General features: G+C 37.6%; 1 protein-coding gene across 1 annotated transcript; it reads left to right on the top strand.

Annotated features, from left to right (window-relative positions):
* On the top strand, nt 1-25,124 carry CCDC169 (coiled-coil domain containing 169). The gene is made up of 8 exons (XM_010183832.1): nt 1-11; nt 3,492-3,574; nt 4,008-4,118; nt 4,211-4,251; nt 17,803-17,901; nt 18,100-18,153; nt 21,431-21,501; nt 25,022-25,124. Exons 2-8 carry the CDS (start codon nt 3,496-3,498, stop codon nt 25,122-25,124), a joined length of 558 nt encoding a protein of 185 aa, XP_010182134.1. The 5' UTR covers nt 1-11; nt 3,492-3,495.
* The last annotated feature ends 2,224 nt before the right edge of the window (nt 25,125-27,348 follow it).

The raw sequence follows: 27,348 nt of genomic DNA, 5'->3' as shown, positions 1-27,348 counted from the left end.
AGAAGGAGAAGGCAAATAATACTGCTGTATACTTCTTAAGAGACAAAGAGGCCTTAAAGCCATATATTTATGCATGTCAGCTACTGACTAGTGTTCATGCAGTTGTGTGTTAATTCAGCTTGGGAGGTTTCAGCCTCTGTGGCTTTCCTGGCAAGGAAAGCTGCGCTGTTTTCCCAGCACACTGCTGGCTGCAAGTGTCAGAAGTCTGTGGCTTTCAGTGCTGTCTGTGCTCTCCCCCGTGACGCCTTTTGCACTGCCCAGTATTGTTTCTGCTTTGTTCACAGGTTCTGAAGACACCTATACATTTTGTCTTCTACATTGATCAATAAAGGTCTGCCATGTTATAGACCCGATGCCCTAAAACTGATGGTTTGCCTTGAGCTTCTCGTGTACTATTTCACTGATTTCTCTCTCCCCTATGGAAAATGGCTTCAGGCAGTCTTTTGCCCGATACGTGTACCATATAGCCTGACCTGGATTGCAAAATGTGCAGGAAAATGGCTTTCGTCCTAAGTGGCTGTCACTTTCAAGTAAAATAACACCTGTAAAGTGTCTTAAAAAGAAACTCAGCATTTTCTTTTCTTTTGTCATTTCAATCACAGCCTTCTTATCTGAACTGCACTTTTTTCTCCTTTTCTTCACAAGGGCTTTCTTGTTATGCTTAGTATGCAAAGATGTAGTTAAATTCCCCTGCTGACTTAAATGCGAGCTTCTAGGATTTATGGGCTTTCTTCTGTGATGACTATAAATTGCCCATTGACATGGGAAAGACTCATAGACCTTGAATATGTCTAATTATGTTTAACACATGTGAGGTTGCAGGTAAAGTCACACTGCAGTCCCCCTATGTGCAGACCGAGCATTTGGGCAGGCAGCTATACACAGCTGCATTAAATTCACAGTAGCTGACACATGGCATGACTGTCACTTGCTATGACAATTAGAAATGCAAAATACTCTGATACATTAAAAAGCTGAAGTATTTACCAAGTTGGTCAAAGTGATTTATTTCTACATCCCTTCTCTGTCAGTGCACGGACTGTAATTTACCGCATATACACTAAAATAGAGAGGTTCCACTCTGGATACTTTCTGGGTGCTATTGGAGTATTAAATGTTTCATAATAACTAGATTTTTTTAAAAACTGGTTTCAGTTGCCAAATGAAAATCAGCCTTTCTGTCAGTGTAGCAATTGCAGTCTGACACCTAACAATTTGTCTTTTCTGTACATGTTTTCATCAGGACAAAATACAATTGGAAGTTGGTTGGCAGTTTTGCTAATGGTGCAGAAAGAATAATAAAAACTAATGTTAGAAATGTTGTAGATAATCTGGAATGGTAACAAAAACTGAAAACATTTGAGTTAAAGAACTCATTCTTCCTGTGTTATCCCTCTGCATCCCTTTAAGCACCTAGTTAGGATTTGTTTGAAAAGGTAAACAATTTCATTTTGATACAGCTTGGCTCTAGTTACACCTTTGACTGTGTCTAATTTACAGTGTTATTTCCTTCCAAAAATCCCATTTTAATACTCACTGTTGTCATAATTTCCTCTTTTCCAAGCACTGAGAGGCTGATAGAAATCTGCTTTATAGAAACCTTATCTATTTGTACTGGAATGATACCAGCTATAGTAAGATTTTGTATTTCTTCTTCCTAGCCATCTGCCCCTTTCATTTGGAGTGGGAGCAGATAGGCAGCAGCAATCAGATTTCCTTTGGTTTTCCTGCATCTGAGCTTTTGGACTCATGTGGTTAAAGTCTATCTTTTGCTGGGGCTTTCATCACACCCTTTTTGTCTTCAGTAAGGTACCAGTACTTTCACTATTTCCTTGCCTTTGTCCACGCTATCTTATTTAACCTTGGTAGGAACAAGAGCAATGGTGAATGGAGGGACTGGAAGACCCAGCTTATCCCTCCCATTTGAGTTGTCTGTCTTAAAGTGCTTCTGTGTGTTTCTTGCACTGAAAACTTACTTGAATTACCTCAAATTACTCTTCTCTACATTTTTTTTGCTGTTTCAACTCTTCAGCCCTCCCTGTTTCAGGTATACCTCTTCTTTTTCTTAAGATTAGTGGGTTTGCTTCTCCTTCTGCAGCTTTCAGTTGAAATCTGGTGTTTCAAGCTATGGAACAAAAATGTCACCAGCTGAATGTGAGCATGACGAGTGCAAAGGTGATACCATTTCTTAGCAATCAGCTCTATCGTCAGAGCTTTGATTCCTCATAGGCTAATAAACTATTTCTTGAAAAGCATTTCTCATTATGAACATGTTCAGAAAGAGAAGATCCTTGTTTGACATGGAAGGCCCTCCAAAAAAAGAAACCCACATGAAAAAGTAGAACACTACAATGATTTTGTCTCTTGTATGTATTAAATAACTAGGCTAAGATCTATCATCATCCTGGTATTGTAAAGATTTTTCCAAAGGGCCTTATTCACAAAGTTGTGTTCTCAGTTCTTTTGAAATACGCAGTGTTTTTCTTGAAGCTATTCTGGGGTGGGCTGGCTTCCTGGGATCTCACAGGCAGGAACGTTTCTCCATAGACATTTCAAAAAGAACCAGGCTTTTGGTACAAATATGGTCAATAATTTAATTAGCAGTAATTTCCCTGTGGCATGATTGCGATCATATGATTCTTTGTAGCACACTAAACTACCACTTTGCCACTTGAAAGGATGAGTCTGTCCTGGTTTTAAACCACAACAGAGTCATTCAGTACATTGTATGCTGCATGCAGGTAGGTTGTGCTCTTATCTCTGCTAGCTTCTGCCTCTGGTCATACTTGCCAAGGCTGAAAGAGTCTGGATTCCATGGTTCATGTCACTTGTCTGGCTGCCTGGCCAGTAATCATTGGGCAAATCAAATATTTTCCCACAATATTAAGATACTGAAAAAAATGGTGGCTTTAGCGCCTGTATTTTTTTGTAACACTCTGAAGTGATTACTTTAATCACTGTCTTTCTTTTCTGATAGTCATATTACATTATATGCTTTGATTTTGTTATGATATGCTTTGGTTTTGTTATGAATTTAGAAATTGCAATTTAGAAAATAACTATTAATCATTGAGTAGTGAGTCAAAATGAAGAATTAATTCAGAATTTCAAAGAAGCACATCTCTCAGGCATATTCTTGTTTCAAAAAACATACTCATTGGGCATCTTCTTTTTATTAAATTAAAGCCAGTGTCTTCTCTAGATTTGCTTGATTCTGATTATCTGATAGACAGTTATTAACTTTTAGGAAATGTTGGTCTTGTTTTTTTATGGAAGTTATTTTATTCACAAAGTAGAAATGCTTCTGTTGTTGTTAAGGCACTGTGGTATCCATAGAGAAAAATACATTTAAAAAACGTGGGCAAGATGATGTACTTATATAGGAAAAACCAATAGATGCTTAATCTAAAAAGGTATTCAATTTATTCTTTTTAATTTTAGTAATAAGATTAACATAATAGGAAATTTATTGACTTCTCTAAATACCACAGGCAAATGCTTGAAATCTCAATATTTGAACTGAGAAACACAGTAACAGAACTGGAAAAAAGACTCATCAGTACTGAAGATGAAGGTAAGTGAATTGCAACAGATTCTAGCTAATTGATTAGGAAACAACAGAAAATTCACTTTTTTCAATAGACCCTATAGAGATACAAATTTTTATTTAGAAATTTATGTTTTCCCTTTTCAAACATGACTATTGTAGGTGTGGTGTTGCAAATGTGAAATTAAGGAATACTACATGTTAATTATTAACGAAGCTATGAATAACATGAATTCATAGAGTTGGTTAATATTCTGGCCACAGTAAAGCCAGTGAAAAATTCCCTTGATATATATTTTCAAGCTCTTTTGTATGCACAAATCCTCATTATGAGGATTAGTAACTGGAGACTTTCTCAGTCTCTGAATAAATGTGGGAACGGTTGGAAAAAATGCTAACTTTTACCTGAAATGGCACAAAATAATCTGGGAAACAGAATAACCCTGCATTTCTTTTTAAGGTAATGAATGGAAAACCAGATATGAGATACAAGTAGAATTGAACAAACAGCTGGAAAGGCAAATTAATATTCTTCGAGAAAAGGTAGAGCATATTCGTGGCAATCCAGCAGGTAGAAATGGCTAGTCATAACTCTTTTTCAATAAAATTAGTGATTATATGTTCAAATTATTTCAATGGAACAAATTTTCTGCTTATTTGTAGATAAATTGTCCATTGTTTGCACCTTTGATCAAATGCTTGTGGTAAGTACTATGGCATTAAGTTGGTTAACAAATAGTCGCACTGTAATTGAAGAACTTGTATAATCTTTATTTTTCCATGACAGAAAATGTCAACAGCCTGGTCTAGAAACCAAAACAATCAGTCCTGCTTACTATTTTATTATTTGAGATATGCAGGTGCTTATAGATTTATAAAATGTAGAGTAAAATCATTCAATAGGAGGCATATCAGACCTGAATGCTGGGAAGAATCATGTAGTGAAATGTTTGACTGAGTGAAGGTTGTGTGATTGGACCTGCAGTAAGGCATATGAGATGGAGTAACTGTACTGGTTCCATGAATAAAGGAAAAAATATTGAACCTTGATCACAAAGTCATGGAATCATTTAGGTTGGGAGGGCCCCCTTTGAAATCTGCTAGTCCTCGCCTCCTACTCAAGCAGGGCTAGCTACAGCAAGTTGCCCAGCATTGTTCCCAGTTGAGTTTGAATATCTCCACAGACGGAGACTCCACAACTCCAGTGTTTGACCATTCTCACAGCAAAAAAAATGAGTGTTTTCTTGTGATCAGATGAAATTACATGTGTTTCAGTTTGTGCCCATTGCCTCTCATCCTGTCAGTTGGCACCACTGAAAAGAGTCTGTCTCCCTCTTCTTCATTCCCTCCCATCACAGATTTATACACATTACTGAGATCCCCCTGGGCCTTCCCTTCCCTGGGCTGAACTGTCCCAGCTCTCTCAGCCTCTCCTCATCTGTCAGATGCTCCAGTCCCTTAATCATCTTCATAACCTTGTGCTGTACTTGGTCCAGAGAATCCGTATCTTTCTTGTACTGAGGAGCCTAGAACTGAACCCAGCACTCTGGATATGTCTCACCAGTGCTAAAGAGAAGGGACGGATGACCTCCCTCAGCCTGCTAGCAATGTTCTTCCTAGGGCCATTGTTCTTTGCAGCAAGAGTGCATTGCTGGCTTGTGTTCTTCTTCTTGTCCACCAGGACCCCAAGATCACTCTCTGCCAAGCTGTTTTCCAGCGAGTTGCCCCCAGCATATCCTGGTGCCTAGGGTTATTTCTCCCTGGAGACAAGACTTTGCATTTCCCCTGTTGAACTGAATTTCATGTGATTCCTCTCCACCTATTTCTCCAGCCTGTTGAGGCCCCTCTGAATGGCAACACAATCCTCTGGTGTGTCAGTGACTCCTCCCAGTTTTGTATCAACTATGATAACATAGATGAATAGTTGCAGTAACATTTTGCATAATGCAGTTACAAGAAAATTCCTCATTGTACAGTAAATACACAATTTTTGCAACACCAAAGGAAGTATCTGTTTTCATTTTTTAAAACTTTGTTTCTTAATATGCTCATATTTCATGACCTGTATCTCAACAAAGCATAAAACATTATTCTGTGATCTTGAGAAGAAATGGCAAGATAAAAACAGCAAATATTGTGGCCATTTAGTCTTCTGAATTAGTAAATGAGGTGAAAACAATTTTAGATTCAGGACTGCTTTTTCCTTAGTCTGTCATCTGCTGCAATGTTTTACTTTGTGACATTTTCTGCTTCTTACCCACTTTTAGAAATAAGGAAGGCAGATAAAGATGTGATAACACCTTGTAGGCAGGAATAATGAAGATTATGAGGCAGGGCTCTGATGATTTTTATTGCAGTTGCTTATGCTTACAGAATTGTTTCCATCTTACTTTTTTGTGTTTCAGATTCTAAAGATTAATGGAAGTTTACTGAGCCTAGAGGAGGCTGCATGCCCTATTAGTGGGAATGATTATCTGTGGTAAGCAGGGTGTAAATAATTTACTGCTCTTTCTGGTCAGATCCATGGCTTTCAAATAGCAAACATTCTTTCCAGTTTTAGTACTGTCCTAGAGACCATGTTGTTTTCTAGGTTGGCAGGATATTTGTGGGGGTTTTTAAATAGCTAATTAAAAAAAGAACAAAATTTTTCCCATTCCTCTTTCCTGTTTCACAGAGTTGATTTGAAAATGTAACTGGGATTATATTTGAAGAAAAGTCTTGCATACAGAACATTGATCTAGAAAATTTACAGTAGAGTCTGCTTCAGACAATGTTATTTCTGTCAGCCTGCAAAGCACAGACTGGCATGCGTGCTTACAGTATCAGAAGTGTTTATTTTCATCTAATTGCTAGTGCTTTCTTAACAAATCCAATTACACTTTGTCAAGCACTCGAAGGGTCCTTACCAGTGAGTTAATCTCCTTTACCAGCAGCTGGGCTGCACCAAGCCAGTACATTTCTAATCCCTACTAAATACTGCCCTGCCTCCTGACCTAAGAGCTATGGTTCTGAGAGGTTTAATTACTTTTCCCACAAAGGAAAGAATGACAACTTTCACAACTGAAAGATTGATACAGACAGGAGTCTAGAGAACAGTTTGGAGAGTCCTAAATTTACTCAGTGACACCTAGGGAAAGTGGCATGCCATAGTTTTTTCTTCTACAGTTTTGAGTCCTTCCTTCAGCCTTCTAGCTTAGAGTGAATACATTCTTCTGTTTGCTAGCCAGAGGGGAAAAAACATGCATGGGGATTTAGTGAAGTGTTTCATTTTTCCTTGTTTTGATTTCTGGGAGATGGAAAGAGGGGAAAGAAAATAGATGTAATTTGTGGGCTTTTCTGGTTTTTCTTTTTCATTGAAGCTATCAGAAAAGTCAGTGTATATTTACAGATACTCTTGGAGAATGCAGAGCTGCTTTTTATTTCTTTTAAATTTTAGGAGATAAAAACATTGGTAAAAAAATACACAGATTTTTTTTTATGTTTAAGCTTATAGGTTTATCCAAGTCCTTTTTATGTTTTTGAGAGTTGTTTAGGGAAGTAGGAGGAATATTTAGCTTCTCCACAAATGAGAATAAAGAGCAGATGTGGTGAGTGGGTGTAGAGAAACAAAGAGCTTTGCAGCCAGTCATCAATCTACATTTGCTCAAAGTAAAAGTGCTGAGAGTGGGTATCTATATAAACTCGTGTGTGTGTTAAGTCAAAAGTACACTATGACATTCAGCTTTCAACTTGCAGTTACATATGAAGCTCCATGGAAAGACAGCAAAGCGATTCTTCCAGCAAGATGACACAGTTTCTAGATTATGGCAATGGTAGACAGGAGATTTTGTTTTGAGGAACATATTTAGAAAATTAAATAGTATTTGCAAGTCTTTTTAACCTATGTTCTCAAAGAAGTTAGAATTATGCAGTTAGAGTAATTATAAGGACCTCTAATAATTCTTAACTTCCTAAGCAATTTTAGCTGTGTTTAACACAGAAGATATCTCAAAGATACTAAAGAGATTTGTGTCACACAGATAGTCATTTAAGGTCCTATCATAGTCAGCAGAAGGAAAAAAACATGTCCATACAGTAGTTCATCCCATTTAGAGATAGGTAGCATAAAATATTTTCTACACTACAAGGAAAATAAAAAAAGATTAGTCATCAGGGACCCTGGCAGTCAGCAAGCTATAAAAACCTGAATGAAAGTGAAGAATACAAATGCAAATTCTGGAGTGATGAACAAGGAAGCATAGAGGATTTTCTGTGCTGATAAATTGCAGTAATTGTTGCAGATGGCTTGCACTATTTTTACTTTAGAATTAGAATCATACTGATGAATGATTCCTTGCTATTAAGAAAAACTCTAAGCCATTTAAATACACAATTATCATTCTGAAGTCCTTATACTGACTTGAGATAATTTTATTTTAGTTTCAGAAAAATCGTATAGGTGTCACATGACAGTAAGTGCAGAATCAATACCTTGAGCACACAAATTTTTACAGCCAGGATTTGGAAAATTGTTTTTGGGTACTGAGGGCAGATTAAAAATAACCTAAACAGCGACAAGCACAAGGGAGTTCCAACAGTGAAAACTATTTAGTCAATAATTTCCTTTATGTCCCAATGAATAATACAAATGTCATACAGTACTTCAGAAGTAATTACAGAAGGAATGCCTTCTCTGTAAAGTGTAACATGATGTGAATTTTACTTGCCTCTCTTAAACATGCTGCATTCATTTGTTCGCATTTTTCATTAAACGAGTTTTGGTGAAATACGTGCTCTCTGCTAAGCATAATTTCCCATGTAAGCAGAAGGAGAATTATGCCTTTCTCTCACCATTTCTGCGAGAAAGAATCCCTAGATAGTGGCTTTAGTATGCAAATACTGAAAAGAATACTGCAAAAGCAGTTCAGAAGAGCACACTCCTGATAGCATTGCCTTAGCAACGCTCTAGTTAAGATTAGCTAAGAAACCAAGGTTTCTGTGATAAATCACCATTTCCAGGAATGTCCAGCATCATAGCTGAGAAAATTGTGACATTAAGGGCCAGACACTTGCTTTGCAAAGCTGGCTTTGTGAAAGCACAGGGACCACAGAACTGAGATCCTCACACAACCACCTCAGGGTTTTTGCTATCAGTTTTAAACTGTAAGCAGAAGGTGTGGCAGTGTCACATCAGAGAAGGCGTTACAAGATGACAGGACGGGAATCTTTGGTTTACGAAAACATGCAAGGAAGACTTTGTATTTCAGTAGGTGCTGATAACTGCCTAGGGGGAACATTGACACTTTATAATGGAGTAGGAAATGTTGACAATTCTCCTAACAAGTCACTGTTAAATGAACCTTGTTGCTCTTGCTGGATTAAGCCACCAGTGGCTCTTTGGGAAGAAGAAATCTGGTGTCCTATCTTTTTGTGAAAAGTATTTTGTGAAAAGTATTGGAAGTATTTTGGAGAAAGTTCTGTAATCTGGTGTGACTGCTGTAAGCTGTATCCTGCCTTCTCACAGACTTCCCCTTCCTCCTACTTTCATCTGTCCTTAGATGAATATTTTGGATGTCTCCAAGAGACCTTTTTGTTTTGCATTTTTCCCTTTCCTTGTCATGTTGGCATTAGTTGTTCGTTGTAGTGGCCTTGCACAAAGCAGACTATTCTACTCAAATAACTTTGTGGTATTCTCAGAGGCTTTGTATTTCAAAGAAAACAATCAGGGAAAAAATCTTGCAGTCAGGTGACATTAGCTGGCTGTTCTCAAGAAACCTTAGCAATTGACTGGGACCCTGGGATATCTTCCAGAGAAAATGTATAAGGAAGCAATCCCCAGTCTTTTCCAGGCCTACTAGGAGAGACACTAAGTGAAACATTTCAGAGTCAGCAACAACTTTTCTGTCAACCTGAACCGCACTGATAGAGGTCTCTGTTTTAACTTCCTCCTCCCCAGGTCAGCAGATAACTTCTATAAGCAATGCTGTTGAGACCATTGACATGAGGATTTAGGGTAGCAATGTCCCACACGTGTTACACTGAAGGAACCTGAGTTTTCCTACAGGCTGATTTCTTTACCCTGGCAATTGCCAGTGTCTGGTGCAAACAGACCTACGTTCATGAATAATTCAGCTCTCGGTCTAGTTTCGACTATAAAGAAGATGGCAACCACAAGGGGGCACTTGGCATTTAGACAATCACATTGAGCCTTTTTCCCACCTGTATTGAAGCCCTTAAAGGATCTGGTATGCATATATCGAGTGGATATTATATGTAGAAATATGGTATGCTAAATATTTTTTATGTATAATTTTTTCAGTAATATATGACTAGTGAGTTTATTGATATCAACTTAAAAATCAAATTCCATTACAGTAAAACTAAATATGTAGTGTTGCTTTTTGCTGTTGATGAGTTCAAAATGATATGCTAAAAGATTCAGCTAAATCAGCTGATGAATGTCAGCTCCTTGTGTTGGAGGGAAGGGAGTTTATTTTCTAAACAAAACTTCATTTGATTTTAAAATGTCAAGTAGAATGGATTGCAAAGGCTTGTTGTGGTTTTTTTTTTTCTACACAACTGACATATTGCTGCTGTACTAACCCATGGAGAAAAGTTAAAGAGGATTACAGCTGGAACAAATTGCCATAAGGATCAATAGTCTGCATGAGCTGGGCTCTGGTGAAAGCAAGAGTGAGCCTCTTGATGATGTCATGGATTTGTCACCTTGTCTGTTGTGAAATAATTGATAGAAATTGTCACTTCTTGCCACTGGTAGCAGGGCAAGGAAAAATCCAGAATGAGAGCAACTCATGTGGGTGGCCTTGAAATTCAGCTGCAGTATCACTCTGTATAATTACATTTTCTGGCAAGTGTTAAGCCAAATATGTAACTTCAGTCAAATGAAAAGGAAATTGTGTGAAAAAAAAAAGAACTGGAGAATTGGTGTTTCCTTTGTGAAATTCTGGGCTTTGATCATTGCTGGACACAAGAGTTAACGTATCATTGCTCTGAGAATGAATCTTGCTAAGCCCTGCAAAATTCTGTTACATAAAGAAAGTATTCATTTAAAATCTCAGTGTGTCTTTTAGCTTACCAGCTTGCTCAGAGTGGTTTGACATGGACAACTTATTGAAAACTAAGGATCTTAAATTCGGGTTAAATCCCTTAGTCAGCTTATGTCTCCTTTTCAGGAATACATTGTCTATCTATTCAGGGCTTAGTAGAAGAACCTGTAATAAATCTAACTTTAAAAAAACATTTCAATATTGAGCTAAACCACTTCTAAAAGCTTTTTCAGAATTTATCTCACTAGTTCATCCTGGAGTTTTGTTGGCAATTTCTTCTTCTGAGGGAGTGCTGCATAGCTAGGAGTCTCTTCTAGTTCTTTTGAGCTCTCCCTGGTTCTTACTTTGTACTGAGGCTTTTCTGTCCTCCAGGAACTCTGCTAAAAGTCTGTGTTACTGTGTGCTTTAAGCTCTGTTTTCTGTGAGCTTTTGTGTTGTTTTACTGTATTAAGCACTAAGCTGATTGTACAACCATGAACAGTGAGAATTGAATCTGTTTCAGTGAGGTTTCTTTCTGCTTGCTTCCCACAGAATTCAGGAAAAGCAAATTCAGCCCTTAATGATTTGGCTGAGTTCATGTGCTGGTGTTTTGTGCTTCTTGAGTTGTATAGTTGTGCAGCAGCTAAAGACTTCAGCTAGTTCTTCAATTACTGCCTTGAAAGTAGGGGTAGGAAGTAACTTACAACCAGCCCTGGCTAAAGTGCATCCCTAGAACCTCTTTGAAGTTTTACAATTTAAAAATTTCTCATGTCTGTTTTTGAAATTGCGTGTTATAGTGTTTGGGGACTTGGAGTAGGTACATCTGTGTCGCTAGATTCGCATACCAAATAGCTTTTGTGTTTCCATACTGAGCTCTGCATCATCAGTTAGGTGCATGGACTCAGGAACAGAAGTCAGAAGACTAAGTTAGCTGCCTGTGTTTCCTAAGTGTTAACTGGGGAAAGGGCAGCTAGATTGAGATTCACAACAGAGTGTGTAATAGAGATGGAAAACCGATGGGAAGTTGGTAAGAAACACCCAAGAGTTTTGTCTGAAATCCTGCCTCCTTTCCAGAAGTCGGCACAACCTTGCAGCCTTTCTCACTGTTTCCTTCTCCATCCATGTAAATTTTGTATTTCTGACTGATTAGCAGCCTGGCTTCAAAAATTATCTCAGCACTGGTTAAGTGTGATGGCATGGGCACTGTCAGGATATGAGATATTATGAATTCAAGCTCTTAAAATGTTACTAATCTGATTTCTTTGTGGATTAATTTTGAGGCAGTTAGACAGAAGAGGGTTCCTTCTTCATATAGTATGGGTGGAGCACGGTCTTCAGGTTGTGCCTCATTAGGGAGGTGACCACCAGGAAGCTGAGACTGACTCTAGTCCCTTTTTGATTTTGGGCTTCACTTCCCACTGTGCAAATTTTGAGTAATTTAAAACTTCCTTTTTCACAGGAGAATTGTAAGCAGAAGTACATTACAAATTTTGAGGCACCCAGATACTGTAGGTATGGTAGCTGTATACTTCAGTCACATTATCAACCTATTTCCATCTGCTTGCTCATCAGAAACAGTGTAATGCACCATTTGTTTTCTAACGGTTGGATCTCATCCTTGCTCCAGAGCTAAATGAATGCCCAGGCATCTTCACTGGACCAGCTGCATTGACAGCAAAAAATAGATAGTGCTTCTGAAAACATTAAATGAAAAAAGATCTAAAAGTAATTTACTTTGTAGGTGAAAGAACTCAAAGAAATTAGGTGAGTACCATCACTTAGGAGATACCATATTGCTCTGTTACAAGTTACAGCTTCAACACAAAGTCTCACAATCTTATGCAACACAGATGGACAATCTAGTGAGGAAATAGTGGGCTGCGGATTTACATAGAACAAATCTGGAGAGCAGCGTGAACTTCTGTATTTATTGTATTCAAGCTTACTGTGATGGTAAAAAATACATTGCAGGTGGTAAAAAATACATTGTAGGTGGTACAAAATACGTTGTACAAAATAGGTGGTCACATGATTATATCGTTAATGTGCAGTCAGGTCAAGAAGGCCAAAAAAGTTAGTTTCCTGGCTTGACAATGCTGAGGCCTTCTCTGTCTGTCTTGTTTAATACTGTACAGACACTGATGCTGTAATAAAATAGCACATGACGCTAGTGGAATTTAGCCAAATCTTCTCTTGAATTTGCAGCTTAGTTTTTGTCCTTGAATTGCCAACAGTGGCTGTATTGACTGTAGGAGCCTTCTGTGTTAGGACAAAGATTTCATCTGCATCCAAGGTACTTATGATTTAATAGGAAAAACCTAGAAAAAAACTAATTCTTTTCATGTCTCCACTGTGTCTGTTATAACAGATTAAAGTTAATAACAGTTCAGTCATGTGCAAAACATTATTGAGAAATCTAGCTCTCCTGTTATCTCTTTTTTTTAACAGTGGGAGGGGTTATTCTCTCTCGGCAACGCATTTTAAAAGTACTGTGCCTTTTGCTATGCTCCTGCAAAATTTTGACATAGGTGGAAATCATTCCTAGGGAAATCTCAGTAACAGCCAGAAGTGTTTTTATGAAAAATAAAGTGTGGAGCTGAATAAGTATCTTGTTTTACAGAAAATTATGAAAAAGAATAAAAGATGCAGTGATCTGCAGATGCTAGAAAGAAGACTAGAGATTTCAAACAGGCAGATGTAAGAGATTTTTGTGGCTGTTAGAAACCATAGGTAACACTATCACTTTACACATCCAGAAAACAGAACAGCTTGATGATGTCCAAAGTCAAAGAAATAAGTTATGGACCTGAGATGAAAATGCTTTTATAAGAATGACATAATCTTTTGTGGAATGACAAATGGCTATTTCAGTTTCACTCTGGAACAGACCAAAGAAGGCTGTGCTAGATTGGAGGTATGCTCAAAAAGGTGGAAACTGAACTGGTCTGACCAAGGTACTGACTGAGAGATGGAAGGCAGAGTTCTAACAAGAAATGAAAGTCACAGAATCACAGAATTGTTGAGGTTAGAAGGGACCTCTGGAGGTTGTCTGGTCCAGTCTCCCTGCTTAAGCAGAGCCAGTTGCCCAGGACCATGTCTAGATGTTTTTCTTAATATCTCCAAGGAGGGAGACGCCACAACCTCCCTGGGCAACTTATAGCAGTGCTCACTCACTCTCACAGTAAAAAAGTCTTTTCTGGTGTTCAGAGGGAACCTCCTGTGTTTCAGCTTGTGCCTGCAGCCTGTGGTCCTGTCACTGGGCACCACTTGAAACAGCCTGGCTTCACCCTCTTTGCGTCCTCTCTCCAGGTAATTATATACATTAATAAGATCCACCCTCAGCCTTCTCTTCTCTAGGCTGAACATAGAATCATAAAATAGTTTGGGTTGAAAGAAACCAAGAACCCTGCCCTGGGCAGGGGCACCTTCCACTAGAGCAGGTTGCTCAAAGCCCCATCCAACCCTGCCAACAGTCCAAGCTCTCTCAGCCTTTTCTCACAGGAGAGGTGATCCAGTTCCTTTATCCTTGTGGCCCTTCATTGAACTCTCTCCAGGATACCCATGTCTCTCTTGTATTGCGGAATCTAGAACTGGTCACTCTACTCCAGGTGTGGTCTCACCAGTGCCCTTGATCCCTCACCAAGGGATCACCTCCCTTGACCTACTGGCAATGGTTTGCCTAATGCAGCCCAGGATAACATTGGCCCTCTTTGCAACAAGGGCACATTGCTGGCTTATGTTCAACTTGTTGACCAGGACCCCCAAGTCACTTTCTGCCAAGCTGTTTTACAGCTGGGCAGCCTCCAGCATATATCAGTTCATGGATTTGTTACTCCCCAGGTGCAAGACTTTGAGCTTCTCCTTGTTGAACTTCATGAGGTTCCTGTCAGCCCATTTCTCCAGCCTACTGATGCCGCTCTGGATGGCTGCATGACCCTCTGGCATGTCAGTTACTCCTCCCAGTTTGGTGTCATTTGTAACCTTCCTGAGGAGACAATCTGCCCCATCATCCAGATCATTAATGAAGATGTTAAACAGGACCAGAGCCAGAACTGATCCCTTAAGGCTTAAATTAGGTTTGGATTTTCTTTTACCATCAGCAAGCATTCATAAACTCCCTGAGAAATGGACCATATATGGATGCTGGCCTTCTGAATCTGAGGTTTGCATAAGTAGGGAAAAATTTCCATTTTAAAAGAAGGAGAGAGTCATATTATCTTCCTTTCCATGTTTACCAGGAAAATCTGGTAAATAAAGTTATAGTAAAGCATTAAGATCATGAGAAGAAATAACTGATTATTAAGGCAATGGTCAGGTAGTCAGTACAGAAGGTGAAAGGATTCAGCATTTCTGACTAGGGAGATGCTTGAGTTGGAAATAAAAATAAACAAAAATTCTGAAACAGATACTTACTTTACACAGGGGGCCTTAGCAAACAAATGGAATAACCTGACTAGCCTGAAATGTAATAACATTGATAATGAAAACATGATGGGATAACAAGTATTAAAGGTATATGCTTGGCAGAAAAGATCAAAACAGAGATAGATGTGATATGTAGCAGATGTGAGAGACTTTTACATTCATGTTATTCATTCTTCCTTCATTATCTGTTTTGATTAATTCATCTTGAGGATGGATAGGAAATCAAATCTGAATCACAATAATATTGGGAAATAATGTTGAAATATATGTTGAAACAATATGACTCACTTAAATACTAGAACACCAACATATTCTTTTTTACATATAGATGTCTACCTCTTGGCTAGATCTTTAATTCCCACTACAGGCAGTGCAAGCCTTATTAATACAGTCAGCTGAGCATAGAGAGTTGTATCTAGATTTATCTGAATAGGCATCTTCAGTGAAATAGTGGTGTAAACAAAGAGAGTTGGAGATGTTTCAATGCTGAGTAGCCCACTGCTGCTTCTGAAGTGTCTCCTGTAACCCATGTGCTGTATCTCCCACACATTAGATTACTTTCCAAAATTGTATCATATGTGATACTTGTAAATAAAGACTAAAACCCAAGTGCTAGTAATAAGGCACAGATCTCAGTGGATGTGATAGTTAAAATATTTTATCAGAAAATACTGGGTAAAAAGAAGGGAATGCTGTTTTAGATTTTGAAAATCTAGAAGAACATTGCAGAAAGGCCAGTTAAAAAACTGTCAGATCATGTGATAATGAATTAATTCCTTTTAAATTAAACATGTATATATTGCCTATTTTCAGTAAAGGCAGAATCAATAAAATGCAGGACAAAGGAAGAAATAGCTAATGTCAGCAAGTGCTTGGAAGAGGAAATGACAGTAACCAAATCCTAAGGAAAATTCAAGGAGCTGGATAAGCTTAAATTGAGGGAAATGTGTAATCTATACTTTAGAATTCTGAAAGAATTGGCCTGCTGATCACTGATCTGATAACAAGTGGTTTTGATAAAGTTGTGGATGATGGCATTGTATGCATTGGAGAAAAAAATATTTTTTCTTAGTTTTAAGACAGAAAAAGAGTAATTGTTGTAAAATTAGACTGAAACACGGATTTATAAATGTGGTTCATGGTGGGCAAGCTTGTTGACATTCTGTGATGAGACAACAGACTTGTCACAATACATATAGTAATCTTGTTCACTGTGACCCCTGTTAAAGATGCCATGTCACATGGGAAGCAACTGATTAATTTGGAGAAAATTAAAATTAGATTTGTTGAAGGAGTAAAGAGCTGGCAAATAGAACATGATAGCAGTGGCTAGTGAAGAAGGCTGTTGGGAGAGTACAAGCAGAGTTCTTCTTAGACCCGGTTTAGGTCTAATCTTAACCTTTAATACATGACCTTGTTACACAAAGTAGAAATAAATTATGATATCTTTCTCCTGATACCAATTATGTAATGTAATAGGGATCTGGATGTTGTTTAGAAAAAGGATCACACTGAAGAATAGATTATTAAAAATGAGATTAAAATGTAATTGTGTAGACCAAAGGATTTAGGAAATAGTAAACAAATCTGTTATGAATTGAGAGCTAAGCACCTGGACACGGCTGCAGAGGAGCATCTGGGTACTCTAGCTGATCTCTTGTTGACTGTGACCCATCATTGTGCAGCTGTGAAAAAGGAAAAGGCAATCCTAAAATTTCTCTGTACAGATAAACAAATATTACTGGCTTTGTTCAAGGCTTCTGGAGTACCATATAATTTAGTATAGTTCTGTTCTCCAACCATAAGAAGGTTGAGCTCCAGCCTGGTGTACAAAGGAGTTACTGTGATGATTAGATGAAAGGACAGCCTGCTGTGTGAAAGACCATTTTTAAAAGCTCATCTTATTTATCCTAGTAAAATGAATGTTGAAAGAAAATGTTCCTGTATTCTGTCTATACAAGCTGGGGGCAAACACCGGGGAGGAAGAACAGTTATCTTAAAAGTAATTTCATACAAACAGGTATAAGCTGATCTTGAATAATCAAAGACAATGAATTTAAAAAACCATCTACTACTAGAGCCTCCCAATAAGAATGTCGCCACTGGATGGAGCGGATGAATTTATGAAAGGGATTATGAGAAGCAGTTTCCTGTGTTAGAAATGGAGGAGGACCTACTTGAATGTGTGTTTTATTTCCGCTGCAAAGTTATGCAAGCAAAGAATGGGCCAGTGCCAGTAACCAAAAAGGGACTCTACTATTCTTACTCTAGGTCATCCTAACGGTAGACAAGGTAGATGGCTACACACCTAAGACAGATAGCCTCCCCACAAAATACTGCATTCTAGCCAAATTGTTACGAGTTGCCTTTCACATTCTGTGTGCCATTTCAGCCAGTCCAGCAGCTCTCTCAGCAAGTGGTTTGAAAATGGATGTGCAGGTGAGATCTGAAATCTCCCTCCTACTAAAAAGGAGCCATCAGAGTGAACTTTGGTTAGCAGTAGCAATTCTGACTGGTCACCACAAGTTGACTTTGCTAATCTGCTGAGGAGCAGCAGCGTGGAAAACCATATCTGTATCATTTTAACACAGTAGAAATATGTAGTGCATAGCTGATAATTATAGCATATGGTTAATTGTTTTTCTTTCTACAGTGTGCCAGTCAGAACTATGTAAACAAAAAGTATACAGGAAACAAGTAGAATGACAAACATCATAATTCTTGAAGAATAAGGACTATGGTAATGATATCTTTATATGGAATGGAAATGTCCGTAAAACTTTGTTTTATTTACTATAACCACAGGGTTTCTTAAAGGAGGTTCTTAAACAACTAGAAGAAGAGAAAAAAAGTCTCCAGAATCAGCTAAAAGACTATGAACTTAGACTGGAACAAGAAGCAAAGGTTTGTAATCAGTGTATGTCTCTTATCTCTAAAAGCCATCATGTGGTCTGACAGACTGTGTGTGTGGAGCACACTATAGCGTAGTTCCACAAAATGTCACTGGAAAAAAGCTCTGCTGTATATTTGTTTCTTCATGTATGATTCAAATTTTAAAATATTTTTCTTAATGGTAGCCTATATTCCTTATTTTAACTGTAGGCATACCACAAAGCTAATGATGAGCGGTGCATGTACCTCTCAGAGATCCTACAGGTAAGAAAAATGTGCAACTCAATAACTTTAAAAATCATTATGCTTTTTTAATATAGCAACAGCATCTGTTAATACCATTAGATCAAAATCATTTATCACTTCATTCATCTGCCTAATCCATTACAAAAGCTGCTTTTCAAAAATTTTGAGAGCTAGAAATTGAAAAGTTGCTACAGTTTATTTATTTTTAGATACTCTTTTTGCTTTTGTATCAGTTAGGCTTTAGTTGTTTGATAGTCAAAGTGCCTTTAACTGAGCAAGCTGAAGCTATGTTCTGATACTTGCTTGCCCATCCATTAGTCACAAGACTGCTATGCTAGTTTAATGTTTCAGTGGAAAAGAACAGAAACGAATTATTAGCAGTAGTGACAGCCACTGTAAGTAGCAGTTCCTCTTTTTCTTATTTCTCCTTTTTTCTTTTAAACACAAACTCTCCAGCCAGCTCAGAATGACAATTCAGCACATATTTCAACTAAATTTATAAGATAAGGGATAAGATACCTTGTTTTGGTGAAAGCAGAGATTCAATTTTATTGCTGAAAATTATGTAATACATAAAACAAGTTAAGTAATCCATACAAGTTGATACTACAAACTGGAGGAACCTGTAAAGGAACCTGTAAAGATTTCTAGTACTTCTTATTCTGAAAGTGCTCTTAATTCCTGAATAATGTAAAAGTAATAGCTTAGTGTGATGCTCAAGAATGACTGTCACTGAATCCCTGTCATAGCTAACTAGAGTGAAAGGCTGTCATTAGCAGTGTTTCCATGTGTTTGCACAGTGGGCAACTGATTCTCTTGTGTGGTTCATTGCTGCTTTGGGAAATCTGAAAGAATTGCTTAAATTAAGTTTCCAGCATGAAACCAAGAAAAAGCCCAGGGAATGCCCATGATAACTGTTAATATCTTTGTGTTAACAGTGAAACTGGGAATTGCTGGAGGAAGAAGGTAGGAAATAAAAGATTATTTCATTAGTGAACATGCTAGCAAGAGGAGTGCCTATGTTTAGCTGCCTAGAAAAGCACTTAAACATGAAACATTATTTGAAGCAAGGTATATCCACTGGCATCTTGCTTAGATGTATTAGGAACATTAGGGAATAGCATTTTGCCATGGACACTCAAGGTAGTTACTGCATTATATTTTCAGTAATCAATTATTTGTCCCCATGATTTCAGGATCATACGAGAGCAAAACAATCATCTTCCAGTTAATCTTCCTATCTTTAGTTCTCTAAATGTTAAACAGCCAATCTAAAGTAGTTGTAGAGATATCCTCTGTAATCTATGGAGAGAGAAGGTGCAAACCATCACACCTGTTTTAGATCAAGATGAAGTGAATTTCCCAGGGACTTATCTGTTCCTCTTCCTGTGCTCTAAGCAGAGCCTAGGTAAGATATCTACCTTTTACATTGCTAAGCTGAACATGACAGTCAACCTAATTGTAGTTGACTGTTCGTAGCAAAAGAATCAGTGGCTCATCTGGTCCCTTCAGGTCCTGTTCTGCCATGACTTTGATTTGATTGTTGCTTTTATATTATTTTAAATCTGCATATGTTTGCTCTCCCTTTAAACAGTTCATTTTAACAAAAGAGGCAGAAGTAAACTTACATTCAGTCTATACTCTTTCAGCTGTATTAAAATTTCACTGTTTTGGAGTCTGCACAGTAATGTTGGAAGCAGTTTAGTTAGAAGGATTTACCCATAGGCTAACATTTTCCATGCATTCCAAAGTAAATATACTACAGGATATTGTTATCCTGTGACAACAGTATATTCCTTAGTTACAGAGAATGGATTTAAGGTTTTTTTAGACCTTTTTTTCCTCTTTATGTTTGTATTTTTCTGTAGCTCACAGTAAAAATAATCATAGAATGGAAGTTTTTACTGGTAGGTATTAAAAATTCCCAGGTGTTTTGGGTTTTTTCCTACTTTGTTTTGGATCTGTCCTGAAGCCTGCAGCAGAAGCAGAAGAGAGAGATGCTTCTGAGCAGCTATTTATTTTATTTACCTTTTTTATTATCAAGTGTTTTTCTGCTGTTTTATAAAACATATGTATCTTCTGAGTGCTTTTGTTGTTTGTTTTGTCTGGATCCATAAGGATATTGTCAATTTTAAATGATTGTTTTAAAATAAATTAAAGATTTCACAAACTTGAGAAGTCATGCTAGAGGCACCGGTGGTTTATGCTGTATTCTTGTTTGCTTTTCTTGCTTTGTTTTCAGTCTGAAAAAATGTTGGCTTGGAATTTGAACTCCACAATTCTGAAAACACTTTCTTGTGGTATGAGAAAATCGGTTTCAGAAGCAGGCCAGGCAAAGAACAACAGCAGATCTTTAAAAGGGCCATTCTTTCAGGCCAGATTTTTACCACAAATTTTTACTAGCAGAGTAGAGGCTGACTTGTAATTGGGACGTCTTTGCAAAAAAATACCACAGTTATAGACAAGTACAGGTGGAAAGCTGCTTGTGCAACAGTGTCTCATTTTAGTTGGGATAGGCCTGGAGTAAATTTTACCAGCAAAAACAGTGCTACGGATAATAATAATATATACTGGCACTCTATATTCATATAAATTTTAAAAAGTGATGGCAATCATAGCATTGGTCTTGCCTCATGTGTCACAGAATCACATCTGCTCAGAAAGACGATAAATGATACTAGCCATCATCTTTATCACTAGAGTCACTTTATCACTGACTAAATTGAGGGCAAAAGATTTCCGCCTTCAAGAAACTAAATCTGTCCAGATCCTATCCATTTTTAAGCTTGAACTCCCAAAAGGTTCTGCTTTAGTTATAGCTGACCTTGCTGTGACTGCGTCGGGAATACTTGCCTCGTGCATTATATGCTTGGAAGCACAGTATAAACCATTGTCTTATAAGCACTGTGACATGCTAATTCTCAGTGCCAGATTTTTTTTTACAAGCCCAAGATGTTTTCACACATGCTATAAAATGTAATGTTGTAATGCAAACTAATGTAATAATCCAGACCTTGAGGCTTGTTTAGGTAGCCTCAAAATCTAGCTCTAGATTTTCAAAAAGTCTTCACTGGGCTGATTGAAATTAAATGTTCTCTGATTGAACATCTTAATAAATAATGGTATTTTTGCACAGCAAGGGATTTTGGCATGGGTTCGATTCCCCACATCAAGGCATCAGTATAATCTGTTCTTGAAGTGCTTCGTGGCAGTAAGACTGTCGTAGGTCAGAATCAGTTTGGAAATATTTTACTTCCTTAACTGTGATAATAGTTAGGATTTAATTTGTTTGCAGACCTCAGCTACACTTAAAAATGTGGAAAGGAAAAAAACAGATGCTCTGACAAGGAATACTCAGATACTGAGGTAAATTTCCTTTGTATTCCCTCTGTTTTCTGGCTTGTTGGTTTTTTTTTGTTAACTACTATGTTTTGAATATTGCAACTTTCTGTTCATGGTAAATATAACTGAGTAGAATCCTGCTGACAAAGTATTAATCTTAACATCATTTTTGCTATTGCTTTTCAATCAGTTTATTTAACACTAAGTATGTTGCAATATTGAAAATACATATATTTAAGCGGCTTTTTTGAAATCTTACAGTACCTCTAATGTTCTTCCCTTTCAACTTGTGTTTAAAATGGATCTTTTTTCCTATCTTACGGCAGACTTGGGAGCAACAAGTATACACATTAGTTCATCAAGAATAATTAAACTAAATAAATGTCTTGCTTGGTCCTTTTTAGCCAATAGAGATTGCAAAGCTTTTTGTGGATAATAATGTGAGTCATTTTAGATGACAAAATATAGAGGCTTCATTGTTTAACGGGTTTCTGTTTAGTTATATGGGTTAGAAATTTAAATTTGAAAAGAGCCCACCTGCACTGAGCTATATAGAAATGAAATTCATTTGTGATTGTAATGCTTGTGAGAAAGGTTGAAATTGGAGGAGATTGATTTTTTTAACTGAACCGAAAATGTCAAGAGTACAAAGTATGAAGAATATAGGGAACCAGTCAAAAGCGTGCTGGACCCAGTATCCTGCCTCCAGTGGCCGTAAGTAGATGCCTACAAAAGTGTGTAAGTAGGCAGATACAATATTTGGTTTTGGAACTCTCCCAGATACTTTATATTTGGAGACTTCCTCAGCTAGTATGGTTTCTGTGTATTTAGTATCTCACAGTAATACCCTTCCATGAACCCACTTACCTATATTATTAAAATAAGCATACACACTCCATATTGGGAACATCTGAAAATGTAATGAGTAAATTATAAGCATGAAATTGTGTAGATATATTTGCTTACCGGCTTTATCTTGCCTTCTCTGTAAGCACTGAATCACAAGATTTCATAAATCGAAACAGTGGATCTTCATGCTCCAGGAGAGCATGTTAGTAGAATATGAATTAACCTAGTACAATATGAATATGAATATACTTCTATAACTGAAGTTTCTCAATACAGAAAAAGCACCATAGGTACCCCATATATAGCCAGTGTTGCTTCTGGCCCCGGTGATGTTTAGCATAGCTCGTGTGGAGAAGGTCAGGAAGCTACAACTAGGAGAATTCACTGTCTCTGCTGGGAGATTAAATATCATCAGCCAGATATCAAGGTTTGCCGAGGGTTAGCACTGATCTGTGATTATGTTGGGGTTTTTTCTAATAATTTATCTTAGTAGACCATTACTTACCCTGAAATTATATGACAGAGTCTTTCTGTAATTTTATTTATATCAAACAAAAGAAAATAAAGGGTAAAAGAAGATAAAGTGTCCTGTAGTTGCTGGTCTCAGAAGTTGCATATTGTAACAAAATATTCCCTTTCAACCCATTTTCACTCTGAGGACCTTTTTTTTAAATTTTTCAAAATACTTTACACATATGAAAGGAAGTGTTCATATTTTAGTTTGTCCTTAGTAGCAAAAGACCTGGTTTGCAAAGCATTGACTTTTATAACCAATGACTTAGAACTTCAAGTCAAACTTTGGTCTTAGTTGGCAACATGGAAACAAGAATGGAGATTTGGCATAGTTTGTATTTTAAAGAAATACTAAAATGTAAGTAAGCACCTCATGATCATCACAAGGTTAACACAGCCATTGTTAGATTATTCCTTTTTAATTATGTTTTGATTTACAGCCTGAAAGTTGTTCATTGAAGCTGACATTAATGTGAAATAATTTCATTCAAATAAGAGTAGACCTGCATGACTGAATATAAACGTTTTCTTGAGAATAATTTAAAAATTTCCTGTCCAGACTTCTTACCTCACTTCTGTTGGCCTTTCGGAAAATGCCTGCCTTCATTAGATTTCAAACCATACTAAGAAACTATGCTTAATGTTTGTTTTAACTGTAGGTACAGGTATGGAAAACCCAACATATGTATTAAAGCAACAGAGAAAAATTTTTGAGTGTTAATTGTGAACACTAATTGTTGATGCATTCAGTTTTCTGTCCATCCAAACATAGAAGCCAAGTTCAGGTGGAGGTCCTTTTTATGGTATTTCACAAGCCAAGAAGAAGACGGACTAGCTGACAGTTAGGAAAAAACATGGATGTCTTGATTATTCATGTCTCTGATGCAATCTGAGCAGCCAATTTTATGTCATTTTGAGCTCTTACTGTTATGCTGTTATACTAAGATGTATCAGCTCAGTGTCAACACTGCACTGGCTGCAGCTACCTGGCTTCTAAGTCCAAAAGTCCAGCTGGTTTTGAGTGGAAACAGGTTTTCCTGCCAGCATAATACCACACATATGCTGTCTGTTGTCCAGTTCTGCAGTGATCTACAGATTCATCAATTGATTTTGAATAATCGGTTGATTTGAATTTAAATAATCAATTTATTATTGAGCAAACTGGGTCCATGGGTGCTGATCTTCCAAGTTCTGAGCAGAAGCAGCTTCATATCTCTATGGGAACAACTGTCCCTGCAAGACCATGACTGCTTGTAAGAGCTGGAACAAAGGATGTGTCAATCTCAAGAAGACCAGCAAGCCCTAGGGACAACTTTGTTGGCTGTTTGCACAGAAATGTGAAACTTGCATAGATCGTGTCAGCACAGCTTCTACTGCATAACAAAATATTTCTCTGGCTGTCATCGTGAATGTAAGGATGTGATGTTGTGATATATTTTCCTTCAGAATGCTTTTACTTGAGAAAGACATTGACACCCTGTATATTGTTGAGTATGTAAAGTGCTGTGTGTCCACTGTAGTAATGGACAGGGAGAGAAACAAAGGTACTTTGCATGAGAGTAGAGATGCATGCTGCTTGATCATGAGACTAACCCTTCCAGTTTGTGGAATCATCATTTCCCCCTGGAGATTTACTTGCATTCCCACTGATTTCTCTAAGAAGATCAAGATGAAAATGGCTCTAATAGGTTTCACGTAGATGGTGTGTGTATCCACGTTAAGCACCACTTCAGAAATCTGCTGGCAGCATTTTCTTTGTGAGATCATGGGCTCAAGAGCATGGGTCTCCAGAGTGGAATGCCTGCAGAGATCGGTAACTATATCTACGTGAAGTGTTTTTCCATTTCCTAATGGGGATTATGTAGCTGATGAAAATGTCCCTTAGCCAGTTATCATTCTCTTTGTGCAAATGTTTAGTATTCAGTTCATGTTCTTCAAATGCCATCATTTAGGTAACAGGAAGTAGTCAGGAATCATGAGATGAGGATTGAGTTTGCATGCAGCATAATTAGATGCTCTGCTAGCCTGCAAACCCAGAAATACACTTGTTTTTTCCTCTCTCAGGTTTATTAATTCACAATACTAATCAGTTATGCAAATATGAAAAGCATGCAAGTTTCTAGCAGTTAGAGCTTACAGGGAATGTGACACTTGATGGCTAACTTCATGCATTTTATTTCAGAAGGAGATACAGTGTTCCAGGAAACACAAAGAAGGTTAATCCTCAAAAAGGGGTGATTAAAAAGACTGTAGGAGTGAAGCAGCATCCAAGACTAAAACACTGATTTAATATTAATGCCAAGAACTTACAATCACTTTAAAAAAATTAATTCGACCTAAAGCAACTAAATTGAAGATGAATGTATTTGTGCATTATTATAACACCAAACCCAGATTGGCCCATCTTCCTTGCAGCCTTAACCTAAGTGTCCTCTGCCTAACAGAACTGTCCTAGTTGCCATCTTTGTCCTGGTGATCTCTGACTCTTTCCATACTGGTTCTCATCAGTGATTCTGGGGGTTAGGGAGGTGGAAGCCTTGGAGAACATTTAATGTCTTTGTACACTAGGTAGATCCTTGAACTTTTTGTCTGCACAGCGATCATTGAAAACAAACAAGCCTCTAACATTTTTGACCTCTCAACCAAGTAGAAGAAAAAGGCAGACTGGTGTAAACTGGAGTATTATCTCTACACCCAGAACGGTAAATTTCAGATAAAATTCCATCTAAGGGCATCCCCTTTCAGTATAGACAGCAAAGAGAGCCTGTCTAGTAGTCTGATGTTGGTTCAGCTGAGCATGTCTTTCATTTGTCTTTTAAAAAGACCGACAGCATAGTTTACTAGTGAGTCTGATTTCTTATATGATGCCATGCACTAGAGTCTTTTTACAGTATAAAGCTTTTTTATATTCCATGAGCTTTCTTACTCTAGCAGAGAAGACAAAACACCTCCAGATCTAACTTTTTTAAATGCTGGCTTGCCACAGGTCCTTTGTTGGCCACTTCTTGCTGCCTGTAAGGTTTAGAAGCACCATTTCCAGCTACTTTAGGCACTAGTAGTGGCTAGAAATGAAAGAAAAATAGAAAACTTTTTACTAAGGATTCTTCAGAGACTATCTTGTGGAGGGGTTGTTTCTTTTAAACACTGTATGCACATTATGTTTCCTGATATTGGTATGCTGCTATTTAAAATTTGGACTCTCAGATTAACCTTTGTGTCCTCAGTCTGGGTTCCCTAAACATCTCTATGCGTTCTTCAGTGGCACTGATCCATGTATTTTTGGGGTCCAAAATAGTGCCAGTCTTTAAAGTCATCTCTTCAATGAAAGTAGAACTACTTTGTATTTTCGTTCTTAAGTATGCAATTATTGGTGCAGTTTCATTACCTACCTTTTGGTCATTAAACTTCAGCACAGTTTTTTTAGGTGGCAACAGGGAAAATGTTTTGGTAATAAAGCTTCAGGCCTCTGGGTTACATCTTAAAAGCTCTTGGCAGAGCAAATGTGATTGCTTGACTGCCCTTTATTATTTTTTCAGAGCATCCCTAGCTCTTTGCAGTATCTAATAAAGCTTTTTGCCTCTTTAAGAGGAGTACTAATAGGTCTTTATTACTGGCAGCCTTGAAGTGAGGCTGTAATTAAACTCATACAAAAAGATCAATGATGTCATTCTAAAATGCAGAAAAAGAAGACCTGCAGTGTTGTATAGAATATTCAGTATGGAAACCTCCTTTTTTTCTCTTATAAAGTATGACATTTATTACAGATATTTCTTGTGTCACCATGATGCATCTGATATCATTTTTTCATAAGCAGGGTGGTCTGCCTGGCCAGCTTTTTCCCCACAGTCACAGTTCAGTGCATAGCACAGCTGATTAGGTAAGCACTCTTCTGTTCCTGTTTTTCACATGGAAACTTTCCAGATTTTGATTGTGCTGGCATTTGTCACTGTGAAGAAGGAGGGGGGAGGGGGAAATCACCATAATGGTCCTATTGGCATAGAAGACAAGGGACATCTGCAGTAATGAAGAATATCCAGTTCTTGAATTCATGCAGCAGACATCTACTACTGCTGTCTCTGATTCAAATGTTAGTCAATGCACTCAAGTCTCCCTGTAGCACCTCAAGATAACTGGAAACATTGCACAAAATATGGCAGGATGGCATTTATTCACAGCAGGAGACTTGCATGCTTTCCTTATGGGGAGTTTTCACTGAGGACTTAAAAAGAGACTTTTTTTGCAGCCTAAATAGAGAAATTTATTGGTACAGTTTTGTACAGCAGTGACCTGAGGAGAGGAGCAGACTATGCCCTACTTCATCCCTGTTTCAGTTTGCCAGGAGCAATCTCAGTATCTGAAACGCAGTAGTATGATAATTAAGCCCTAAAACATGTGTCTAACTGATCAAATTGTGTGTCCAGCTGTAGTGTTTGCTGTGCAAAATGATTGGCGTTCTCTACTCTTAGAATTATTTAGCATTTCATTTTCCTCCCGCCTTTCTGAAAATAA

The sequence above is a fragment of the Mesitornis unicolor genome, unplaced genomic scaffold, assembly GCF_000695765.1.
Source record: "Mesitornis unicolor isolate BGI_N332 unplaced genomic scaffold, ASM69576v1 scaffold28454, whole genome shotgun sequence".
In the NCBI taxonomy this organism is placed as follows: domain Eukaryota; kingdom Metazoa; phylum Chordata; class Aves; order Mesitornithiformes; family Mesitornithidae; genus Mesitornis; species Mesitornis unicolor.
This window is presented reverse-complemented; position numbering and strand designations above follow the sequence as displayed.

Bases quoted from the DNA above. Each gene is read 5' to 3' on its own strand.
- CCDC169 (XM_010183832.1), top strand. From the start codon at position 3,496: ATGCTTGAAATCTCAATATTTGAACTGAGAAACACAGTAACAGAACTG. The intron at 4,119-4,210 runs GTAGAAATGGCT...GCTTATTTGTAG, and splicing joins TATTCGTGGCAATCCAGCAG to ATAAATTGTCCATTGTTTGC. The intron at 18,154-21,430 runs GTAAGAAAAATG...ATTTGTTTGCAG, and splicing joins ACCTCTCAGAGATCCTACAG to ACCTCAGCTACACTTAAAAA.